The 12,204-nt window shown below is 41.9% G+C and overlaps 1 protein-coding gene across 1 annotated transcript; it reads right to left on the bottom strand.

Moving 5' to 3' along the window:
• gtpbp4 (GTP binding protein 4) lies at positions 1–12,084 on the bottom strand. Its single transcript, XM_080777558.1, has 17 exons — positions 11,985–12,084; positions 10,666–10,836; positions 10,237–10,340; positions 9,887–10,023; positions 9,447–9,547; positions 8,396–8,488; positions 7,563–7,754; positions 7,337–7,402; positions 6,600–6,689; positions 5,151–5,261; positions 4,269–4,346; positions 3,668–3,719; positions 3,329–3,429; positions 2,271–2,468; positions 1,976–2,041; positions 1,224–1,370; positions 1–923 (listed from the first exon to the last, which is right to left on the bottom strand). The coding sequence occupies exons 1-17, from the start codon at positions 12,030–12,032 to the stop codon at positions 771–773; spliced, it is 1,908 nt and encodes a 635-aa protein (XP_080633684.1). The 5' UTR covers positions 12,033–12,084; the 3' UTR covers positions 1–770.
• Positions 12,085–12,204: the final 120 nt, after the last annotated feature.

The following is a 12,204-nucleotide window of genomic DNA, read 5'->3' as shown; positions in this document are numbered from 1 at the left end:
TCATTTTAGTAGTTATTTATTGACTTCCCAGATGTTGAGTCATATTGCAGAAGACATTTGGTGCTGGAAACAACCATCAACCATGAACCATCACTTTAAACAAGTTGCAACTTCAGCAAACATTACTGATGAAGTTCACTTACGAGTTGGAAGGCATTGTATTTCCTTGTTAAATTAAACAAAACTAGTAGAGTACACAACAAAAAATGAAGAGATTAACCACTGTAATCACGTTTTGATTTTTTTTTAATAGCAGATCTATAAGCTCACAACTCTCTGCACTTGTAGATCTTCTATTTTTGCTATACAACAAAGTATATAGGCCTTAATAAGCTCTGAAGCGGTTACCGAAGTGGGGTATCTACCGAAGTGGGCTATGGTTGCTGCAGTATGTCTCAACTCCAGCCCAGAAGACACACACACACAACATTCTATTCTACAGTTAGTTCACTGCCTTCATCTGGTGTCCCTGGTCTAACTTACTCCCAGATTTGGCAGCAAATCAGATGCACTGCGTGTCCCCAGGACCAGAGTAGAGAACCACTGGTGTTGTTGTGTAGTTATGTTGCCACAGCCCTCCATGGCGACACCCCAACATCACACATACAACGCCCCACAGGAAGAATGTTAAACATGCCGAATATGTTCCACTTTCTTGGGACAAGAACTGGATCTGAATGAGGGAAAGGCTCATGAAAAAACATAGGTGTACTGGTACAAAGTGAGAGTCCAGAGTCTTACAGTCCAGAGACAAGGTTGGGGGGGAGAGTTTATCTGCGGTCGTTGGTACCAGATTTCCTCTTCCCTGCCAGGAGGTGCTTGGGTTTGAGGTCGAAGATGTGTCTGTCTCCCTCGCCTTTCCTTCCATCCGCGTTGAAGACTTTCTGGGAATTCTTCCTCATCTTCATCACCTTCCTCGCCATCTGAGAAAACAAAAAACAAAATGAGTTGTCAAGCCTCCACTACCTCTCAAAATGGAATAAGGGTAATTAATCTAATAAACTAGATTAATTATTTTCAACATTGTGTCGTGGGACACAGCGACGGAAGTCAAATCAATGTCTTGATAAAATGATCCTAACTGCACAGTTTAATCAAGTGGTAGTAACCCTTGACTTCTTAAATACACTGTATGTCTGGATAGTTTTGCAGATAATTATATGATAATTAATAATATGCAACCATATTACACTGTGTGTTTGTGTGCGTGGGTCAGTGAGTACCTTGGGATCTCGTACGCCAGACTGGTCTCGAGGTGGGCGGGAGGCGCTCTGACTTCGGGTTCTAGAGGTGGGCGGGGCAGAGACCTCACGCTTGCGTTTCTTAGCAACAAGGCTGCGAGACCGCCGGGCATTTTCAACATAATGGCTCTGAAAGAAGATGCAGGGAAAATATTCAATAATAATGCATTTACATAAATGCAATAATTGACTGTGAGGTGAGGCCTTAGCTTAGAGTACTATGGCCATTTATTAAAGAAAAGAGAGGCTGTGGTTATAATTATTTACTTTCATAATTATATAAGTAATATGTTTTGGTAATCATTGCTAGTGTTTATTAAAGAGCCGGAGAGAGGAGACCCCTGTTATTGAATGGAAAATACATTTTCAGGTGGGTTACCATTTTCAGCCAATCAGGAGAAAGTACATATTTATCAGCTTCAATTGTGTCCGCTCACTTTGGTGATTGGATCAAATTGGTATGATCTGATGTGAAAATACATTTCCCGTTAACTAGAATTGGAGAGCAAGGGATACACCCATTACGTAACACTCTATAGAGCTATTAAATGCTCATTTTAACAAAATAATTTCACGTACTGAGAGTGTGTTTATTTAAGGAGTAACCGGCACCTATCAATCACAAATTAGTATTTTATGTGGCCATTGGCATAATATAAATGTACAATAAACATAACATCAACATCATCATCATGTAAGGAGTGTAGCAATGTACTAGTGTGTGGACAGCATACATCATCTTTGTTAGTCATGTCCAGACCAAGGTCACCCATTTCCTTCTCCAGGATCTTTCTTTCAACCTGCAAGAAAACAAACTGGTTGGTTACAAAGGTTTAATGCACCACAAATGTTTACAAATGGCTTTATTTTATACAGAGGTGGATGTTAAAAATTACAAATAACTTTAACCCTTTATAAGCTCTGTAACTCAAAACGGAACACCAAATGGACACTTAGGGATTATTAAACGTTTGAGAACCACTGATCGAAACTCATTGAGATTTCGGCACAGGGTGGACATGTGGCCACCTTGGTCTTGGTCCTGGGCATGCGTGGCCCATGGACGTCCTTCTCCTTGGATTGCAGAACCTTGAGCTGTTTCTTGTTTCGGATCTGCTTGGCTAGTGCTCGGATCTCCTGCATCTCCTCATCTTCACTCTCCTCATCGTCATCGTACTCCCCGGCCTGCTCCTTCAACTCCTCCTCTTTCTCCAAATCCTCCAGTTTCTGTACAGAGGGCAGGACAGGGGCAGGGTGAGAGAGACAGGAACAGATTGAGAAGGACAGAGGAGTAAACGCCATTATATATTTTTAAACATAATAATAATAATAATAATATTAACATAATGGTGGTCTGGTACATTTAGCCTACCGTACCGACTATGACCCATTTTTCCAAAAAACAGGGGGTTGTTAGATTTTCAAGGAAGCCATTAATTAGTTACGTTATCAATGTGTTTTAATGCATTTGAAAGACTCTAGAGCAGGAGTGCCCAAAAGGTAGATGGTGAACTAGCAGTAGATCACAAAGGCTGTTCAGGAAGGTAGACCACATGACATGCACACAAACATCAGTAGCATTACAAAGTTATATGTAATAAGTCGTTTTGAAAGTAGCTCTCAAGTCAGAAAAGTGTGGGCACCCCTGCCGTAGAGCACATTGACATAGTTACATATTGAGCTTTTGGTTGATAACATAAACATAATATACGTGTACTCTCAACAGGTATCGAATGGAAATTAGATAATTTCCCTTTTTGACCACTAGGGTGCAGCCATGACAAATATGGTGCCTTTTAAGTTATGATTATGAATGCACTTGATAATGAATCTTGGAAATGCAATAAAGATCATTCAGGGTGATGACCCAATTCACGATTTGATACGATTCTTGAACAAGATTGCAGACGAATGACTATGATTGTGATAATTTTTCAAAGAAATTTAACAAATTATAATATAGAATGGTTCAGGTTATAGTTAATGTATACTCTTGTGCATCGGAAATATCCAGTCTACCGATTCACATTTCCGCACAACAGTACAGTACTAATGGAGAGGAATTCTGTGGTGTTTCTTGTGCTCACCGTCATGATGTCAGGGTCGATGTAATCGGCAATGTTATGACCCTCCCAGATCTCAGGAATCTTATCCTGTTTCTCTTCTGCATTCATGAGATCCCAGTATTCTGCAAACAAACAATGCGGTAAGCAGATGCCGGTACTATACACACCTTCTACATTTACTCCGTTTAATTTGCACACTCAAGAGTTAAATGAACACTGAGGAGTTTACAGTTTATGGGAGGACAAATACAAACAGAAGGATACTGTAAACATGCATCGCTAATAGATACAAAACGGATAGATAGAGATGAACATCATGAAGGTCAAGTGTTACAAATTAATACAGTGATCATCACTTACTCTGCAGGTCCAGAATGTAATCATCTCCAAGCTCCATCTCCAGGTCTCTCTCCTACACAGAATGAAATTAAGTTTTATGAAAAGAATAAAAGGAGAAAGAGTTAGTCAATGAAAGTCTATAGCCGATTCTACTACTACCAAAGGCTTCGTCATAACTCTGAGGTTTTACGAGGTATGAATTTATATAAACATCCAAAAAGTACACTCACGCCACTGGTTGGGTTGCATGGGTTCTTAACAAATTCCTTACAAATGCAATGAAAATACAGCCTTCAAACTAAAAAGGCAATGTATCGTATTATTTTTCCATTGTCAATAAAAAAATCTAATTGATATGAATAGGATATGAAAACCTAAATGGAAGATTTGAAAATGAGACTGCACATTCAATTTTGATCAGGACAAACTTATTTCTCCTGAATAAAACAAGCAGTAGCTCTTTAGCTAAGCTAAGCAAATTGTATTAATACAATTATGTTTTATTGCAATATCCATTAACTTTATTGACATTTCATTGTTGATATATAACCAAGTTTTGTGCTACTGGATTTCAAGGGTCATATAACGGTGAACTTTGATTCGGTTAAGCGGCATTACATACCGTTTTGCGTTTGGGTCCGTCCACCTCCATAGCTTTTCTGCGATTCAAGGCTCCCTCTGGGATAAATGGCAGCCTCACCTGATAAAAGAAATAAAAAGACATGAGAAATTACCTTTCTGAAACTGATGGGACAACACCATAAGAAAGAGTTATGGCAACCATTCTGGTTACAGCACTAGGTTGAGCTTTTGAGGAAGTTCGTGCATCATGCATGTGATGCTCATGTTAACATGCCAGAGTGTGCAGCCTGTGTGAGCAGTGACATCATACATGGGCTGCACAATTAATAGAAATATCTTTTTTTTCTTTAAATTTTTATCCCACGATTTTGTAACCCAGTTTTCTTTTCACCCAGTGCCAATTATCTAATGTAATCCTGGGCGCTACACTTCCTCTGCCAACCTGGGGGGGGCAGCGGACTGACCTCATGCCTCCTTCTATGCATGAGGAGTCCAAGCTGCTTCTTTTCACCTAATAGAAATATCTTGATTACAATTTTGGCTTTGGATGACATTTAAGCGCTTTCTAAACTACTGCCTTCAGAGCCTCACTTTCAGTGAGGTGTAATTTTGACCCCTTTAGGGAAAAGGTTCAATTCAATATTTTTGAGAGGCCGCTAGCCCCTCCTATGCCCAGCTTTCCAGGTTTGTGTAAACACAAACATTGAAGACAAAAGTGAAGATGGAAAAGTGAGGACGCAAATTGTGATTGGCCAGAAAGATGTTTTATGATGATAATAGCGCCCCTCGCGTCACACGGGTGCGATTGTTTTTAATCTGGCAAAAAACGCTGTCTCCGAGCAGTCTGACATTCCAAAAATCAAAAAGATTCTGATGACACCTCAAAAGCCGCCCTTTGGAGACAGAAGAGAGGGTGTGTTACCTTCTCGTCTCTCTTGGAGGGCACGGCCAGGTGGAGTCTGTTGAGAACATCGTGGACCTTCTTTCCTCTCATCTTGCCGTCAACACGGTGGGAAAGGAGCTTGTCACATGCCTGGGAAGCAGAGAGAAACATGTTAGAATATTTATCATCAAGACCCATGTATTGGAAGGTCTCTGAATGCAATAGGGGCAGCGGTGGCCGAACGGTTTGCGGAGCGGTCTTGATATTGGAAGGTCGCTAGTTCGTATCCCCGGACCAGCACGTTAAAATGACCACCGCTGAAGTGCCCTTGAGCAAGGCATTGAACCCCTACCATGAAATGCTTTATGAGCAGGGCCTGGCTGTAAACAAGTTCTTGAGCTTAGTCCAGTTACCCTGGGTAAACATGGTAACTTTGCTTTGCTTTGTTTATGTGACTTATCTAATGTGTTTTTAATGCATTATTATTGCTCTGTTATTATGAATTCAAGACAATTACAAAGTTGTCACTGACAGACTTGAAAAATATCGGCAAAATCAGCCAGGTGCTTAACCTGCTGTCAGCAATCAAAAATAAATATGAGGCTCAACCTAGTAGTATGAAGAACAAACAGAACGAAACTACATCGCATGGATGCAACTGGGACGTATCCTCAGTTATGTATCCCAAGGTCATCGGGGTTTCGGGTCTCGTGAACATCATACCTCTCACTCGGGTGACCCAGCCGGGGTGATCAAGTCCCGACTTACGTCCCAGTAGCTACCCTCGATCAGACCCACTAGGGAAAGACAGGGCCACACAATCCGTTGGAACCACTCCGGAACCAATATGCCAGGACTGAGAGGTACAATTCTGGCATGTGGAGGGACTAGGCTCTGTGGGTTGCCTCCTGTCCGGGCCCCTCCTACATCTCACCAGGTCCACTCCTGCTCTCACCAGTTCCACTCCTGCTCTCACCAGGAGTACAGCGAGGACCTGTGCGTTGCACCAGACTCCCAGCACCAGACACTTCATTCAGGAGTGGTGGATTCTTGAGCGGCAATGGTTCCGCAGGCTCCACCGCTGGGCAATGGTAGTACTGCAGGCTCCACTTGCGGCCCTCCTAAAAGCCTCATCGGAGGTTTTTGGGCTTCCTCCTCATGGAGGATGCAGGCTGGGGCGCTAAACCCCTCCCGGGGTGCCATCTACATTCCGGCTGTCACCCGTCTCTCTGGTGGTCACCAGACTATACCTGGTTGTCACATAGTCTATTCCTATGAGTCACTATAAATAAAATACCTCAGAACAAAAAGACATTGCATGAATGCAACTGGGACGTATCCTCAGTGATGAAACATTAGCTGCAGACAGAGATATATGGAGCAGAACGCATTATCTCCACCAGGAGGTCAATAAGGGATCAATAAGTGACTTTACTGTACAGCACTCAAAACATAAATTACTCCAACTCTAATGTCTGATGAACTTACCTCTGTCTTCACCTTCATCACCCCCTCCTCTGTCAGGGTGCTGGTCTCAATAACAGGGATACCTTCGGCAGAGAGGTCTGTAAAGATTTTCTGCCAAAATAAAGGACATGCTTAGGGTCATAAGCTTTGGACATGTCCTTTTTAAGTAGCGCAGATGAAAACCATATAAATTCTGAGCAGTTCAGACAATGCCGAGTTGCTGACTGCTGTGAACAAAGTGAGCTGGTCATCAATACATGATATTCTATTCTACTCAGCTCATAGAGAAAATCTTAATAACATTGAATCTCTAGTGCACTAGGCTTGGGACTGGGAGGTATAAATACCAACTGTATGATTTTCAATACTGTCACCCCTCTTTCTATTGGTACAGTGTTTCTGTATTATTGTAATGCACAGAATGCACCAACAGAGGGCAGTTTGATCTGAACTGAGTAGTCAACATCTCTTCCTACAAAATATCATCTCTGTTCAGTATTCCAGTGTTGGTCTCTGAAAACAGAAACGTGTATCACTACAGCACTTATAACAAATAACATGAAAAAAGAAAGAACATATTGTTTATAATTATTTTTTAACACACAACTGTCACACACACACACCGTATACCTCAGTAGTGTCAAAAGGGTATGACGGTATAACAAACATAGATAACGCCAAAGCCTATTGTGTGTATTCTAGTTTGCAAATGTGTCCACCATACAGCTGATTTGGGGCCCGAGGCTGAAAGTACTCACCTGGTTTTCCTCAGTCAGCTCACTGATCTTCTTCACATCACATTTGTTGGCCACAACAAGCAAAGGCTGGCGGAAAACAAGACAACAGCAGTTTTTCACTTTCAGAAATCAGTCCCATCTTGAAACATTTGCATTTAGCAGTAAACACCAAGTGAGGTAGTGATTAATAGCTATTTGACAACAATCGCGTACTGAGTGTGATGAGTGTGTGAGTCTGAGTGCGTACCTTGTTAGCAAAGAGCGGTCTGATGCTGTTGAAGAGCTCCAGCTGCTGAGGCAACGTGTTACCGCACTGCTCCGACAAATCCATGATGTACAGCACGGCCGAGCGCAGGTGGGCCAGTGCCGTGATGGCCTGCATCTCAATGGTGTTCCTCTCCTCCAGGGGGTGGTCCAGGATGCCGGGTGTGTCCACAACCTGGAGACAGTAGAGACACATGCTGTGTTTAGAAAGAAGAAAGTCAACTGAATTCCCCGCCAGGTCCCCAAAGTGTGGCCTCTCTTGAACAATCATTGCTAGTCACCTGAACGCATTGATAATCCTAAATGTGTCCTTGTATGTTTGTTTCCTACATATCACCATTTTAATCACTGCACTACACTAAAGTGAAAAATGCAGCCTAAAGGTGTGCACGTTCTCCGGTGGACAAATATGCAGACAGCAATATACTGAACATTTATTAAGACAGCCTCATTACAACAGTTCAGCACTTCAATAGCGTGAATTTAAGCCAGAAGAGCTTGCACCCTCACAAAAGTCTCTAAACTACCTCCCCCTGGCCAGCCGGGGCGCCTGATGGAGGGGAAAGGAACTGGTCGGAATAACGTGTTCCTTCCACGCGCTACATCCGGCCAGGGAAACTCCCCCGTCAGGTGAAAAGAAGCAGCTTGTACTCCTCATGCATAGAAGGAAGCATGAGGTCAGTCTGCTGACACTGGGTGAAAAAATGGGTTCGTGGGATAAAGAAATATTATATAAAAAAAAAGAAGAGCTTGCAAATGGAACATTTATGGGTCGATTAACACTATGATTTTACAGAGCAATAAGCACCATATTACCTGCCAGCGAAGATACTTGTAGTCCATGTGGCCCACAAACAAGGACTTGGTGGTGAAAGCATAGGGCTGCACGTCAACATCGGCCCTGGTGACCTGAGGAAAACATTTCACACCATGTTAGAGTGTTAAAAGTTAATTTTATAGCTGTCCACAAAAGGCTATCACCGATAGGGGTTATGCAAAGCACCTAGAAGTTGAAACAGACTGGTGTGGCCCTAAATATTCTAAAACGAGAACGGCAAACAATTTCAATATTCATATTTAGTATGTTATTTTAATCAACGCACACAGGCATGTCACATGAACGTGTTCACTTTAAATCTATTCCCATGCTATTCTGCTGTCAGCCACTTCTGTTCTGGCTAGTGTTGTGTGGGAGTGACTGTCTGGGGTAGCTGTCCCCTTTGGCTGATTGGATTTAACCATCTTTATAAATACTTCACCTTCAAAGTACAAAAATGCTGTGTGTTAATAAATAAAATACAAAATAAAGTAAAATAAATTATATGCGTAAAAATACACAGGTGCCATGTGTAGTTGATAATCTATGCCTGTCACACATTTTTATTTTCTCTTCCAATACTTTACACAATAATGTTCTTGTGAAGCAGATTCTAAAGGATGTATTAAGATTACCAGGTTACAGTAGGCTTGTCTCTAAATGGACAGTGATTTGGTGATATATAATTAAATCAACAAGGCTACTCACTACAGTGTGTGGTGTTATGACGACATCATACTTTATTTTATCCTTTGCATGTCGGAATTGCAATATGGCAGCAAAGCATGGCTGCCGTTGTTTACACAGATGATGCCAGTGAACTGCTTATCATTAAGACAGCCTACACAAGAACACGTTTAGGCTGGACCATCCCCTGAACATTTGTAGCATAGAGGGGTGCCTCTGTGTGTACCGTAGAATGTGTAGACACGAGTGTTCATCAGTAAAGTGTTCATTCATAAAGAAGTGCCACATACAACATATGAAAGGACAACATTAAAAAATGTTTCCACTGTATCCGATCACACATATTCCAATATGTCTGCATACCTTGTTGATGAAGCTGGACTTGCCGACATTTGGGTAACCACAAAGCAGAAGGGTTCTTGTGTTGGGGTCAATGGAAGGCAGACGTGACAGATGCTGACGGACTGTCAAAAAAAATTAAACAAAGAAAACAGCACAAAGTGAGGCAGGGAGGTTATTTTCAGGACAAAGTATAACAAATGTATACAATAGACTAAACACAACACACACAGTAACATGCCTTCTGCTCCACATCTATGGAATGCCCTCCCCAAACACTTCAGAACCCCACAGTCTACCATCGCTTTTAAAAATGGACTAGAAACATACATACATTAATTAGTTTTACAAGCGGGTCTTATGTTTTTGCCGTTGCTATTTTTATGCCACTATTATTAAACCTAGCACTTTGACATTTTGTAAAAATGCAAAGAGAGATACAAATGTATTATCTTTAACAATACCTTGTTCCAGGTACTCAAGGCTCTGCTTCTGTCGCCTGAGGATGGTGCACATACGCCCCAAGGCTGCCCTCTTCAGCTGTTTACAGCGGTACAGAGAGTCTCCGTACTTCATCAGACGAACATAGTCTTTGGCCACGCTGAAGAGACACGAGTGGCATTAGAAAAAGTAAATTCACACTACAATAAATTAAAGACACAGACACAGCAAAACATTTTAAAATAAATACTAGTTTTGCAAAAAGTTTACAACATTCCAACAGTACAATTGTCTATTAGCTCACAATACGTCTCATCACATTGAGTTGTGCGCTTGTACATGTGCTATTTTGGAGGGGCACACACACACTTACTTGTCAATCAAATTCTTGGCAATGTTAATCTGACCCAAAGCCAGTTTGTAATGGTCTTTATCATACAACACGTTCATCAAGTCGGCATAGAATGGATGGATATCCTGAAGAAAAAGAAAACAATAACGTCCTGTATAAGTCATAACAACTGTATCACAGGCAGCACGTGCACACACGCGCGCGCGCACACACACACACGCACACACACACACACACACACACACACACACACACACACACACACACACACACACACACACACACACACACACACACACACACACAACAACAACCACCACCATGTAATAATCTTGCTACAGCATATGAGAGACAGATGAAAGTGGAGCCCAGTGTATTGGTATAGCCCTTAATCATGCACAGGAATGGTAGAAAAGGGAGAGAGGTAGAGTTTATATTTCTTTAACTTACATCCAGCTTGGGGAAGTCGGTGAGGATTTGGCTGAGTCTGTCATGGTAGTTCTGCTGTGTGTATTTAACTTTGCGCATGTAGAAGTGTCGAATGCGATGGATCTGGTAATGTTTGTGTACCACTGTTGGAGTCTTCCGCTGCGTTTTAGATAAAGTCAAGTCGATGAAATCCTGTATGGAGGGAGAGCAGCATTAGATGGGTGACAATGGTGCTTGCTGCCCCGTTGAACAACTACTAGCAATGCAAAACATCATCAGGTACCACTTCATGTCATCGGCCAGAGGTCATGGTTTACATTTTATCTTAAAAAAGAGTTTACAGCTGTAATGTTTCCACCATTGCAACATTTTGCAAGCATGTGAGCTCATAAGTGAACAACTAACAGACAGCTGTGGCGCCCAAAATTGGTGTCAACATTTTTATTTTAAGTTAATGTACAGTCTGGATAGGAATACTGAGACCTAGTTGGAACACAAGTTTGAGTATATAAAATATTTGAATACGGTTTCAGTTAGCAGCATGCCACAGGATTTTTGGTGGTGTCGGTGTGTTGCTATTTGTTTAAAAAAAAAAAGCTTTATACCCTGTTATAACATGTATACAACGATGCAATGTGACATTATTGACGTAGCCGTTTACAAAATGCCATTGTCACTGTTTTTAATGTATTGTACTTGCTTTGGCAATGTAAACGTTTGTTTTCTCATGCCAATAAAGCTCCTTTGAATTGTGTGTGTGTGTGTGTGTGTGTGTGTGTGTGTGTGGCTATATCTACTCTATGGGCTATATCCTAACTGAACATCAATATCCGATCGGAGATTAAAACGATTGAGCTACAAACAAAACAGTCAAAAGTCTGTCCCCACTGCACTATTCATAATAGACAGCATGCCACTACTGAGGAAGTTACACTTAGCTTAGCACTGGTTCAGGAGAACTTGCTAACGCTCTAGATCAGAGCTACACCTAGCCACATAGCTAGCTCTAGCTCTAACTTATGTTATTGTATCTGTCACTGCCATAAACAAACACTATCGGATAGTCAGTATCGCTACAACGCACAGCAACTACCTTCTTCGGTATCGCCCGAAAAAATTTAAATGTCCGTTCACGTCAACAACACACTGCTAGTGCTATGTTATGTGTAACGTATCTGTTTTCCACAGTACGCAATGCTACCACTAGTACCACAACACGTGTCTGAACTCTGACAACTGACTGGCATTTAAACGGCTTAAAGACTGTTCCAATCACAAAACCAAAGCAGCGATATCATCTCCGGTCGTTTACGAAACGTGATTGTAATCGAAAAACTTACCTTTGCGGAGGGAACCACCATAATCTTCTTGAAATTATAAAGTGCCATTTTGTCAGACAGTGTGGTTCGCTGACGGCACTAGGGAAAGGATGGAGCCTTGTTCCGAACGGAAGAGGTGCTGAAGGGGAGGGAGAGCGAGTGGGGGTACGACTTTCCCCACACTGCCTTCTCGTGGATATTTGGACATGGTGCGCTCTTCTCTTTTACTCAGGGGCAGACT

Source organism: Protomyctophum bolini (assembly GCF_963924005.1).
Source record: "Protomyctophum bolini genome assembly, chromosome: 12".
Taxonomy (NCBI): domain Eukaryota; kingdom Metazoa; phylum Chordata; class Actinopteri; order Myctophiformes; family Myctophidae; genus Protomyctophum; species Protomyctophum bolini.
Note: the sequence above shows the minus strand (reverse complement) of the source record. Positions and strands in the feature narration are given on the sequence as shown.

Bases quoted from the DNA above. Each gene is read 5' to 3' on its own strand.
- gtpbp4 (XM_080777558.1), bottom strand. From the start codon at position 12,032: ATGGCACTTTATAATTTCAAGAAGATTATGGTGGTTCCCTCCGCAAAG. The intron at 5,262-6,599 runs GTAAGTTCATCA...TCTGCTTCCCAG, and splicing joins TGATGAAGGTGAAGACAGAG to GCATGTGACAAGCTCCTTTC. The intron at 1,371-1,975 runs GTATGCTGTCCA...ATCTTCTTTCAG, and splicing joins ACATGACTAACAAAGATGAT to AGCCATTATGTTGAAAATGC.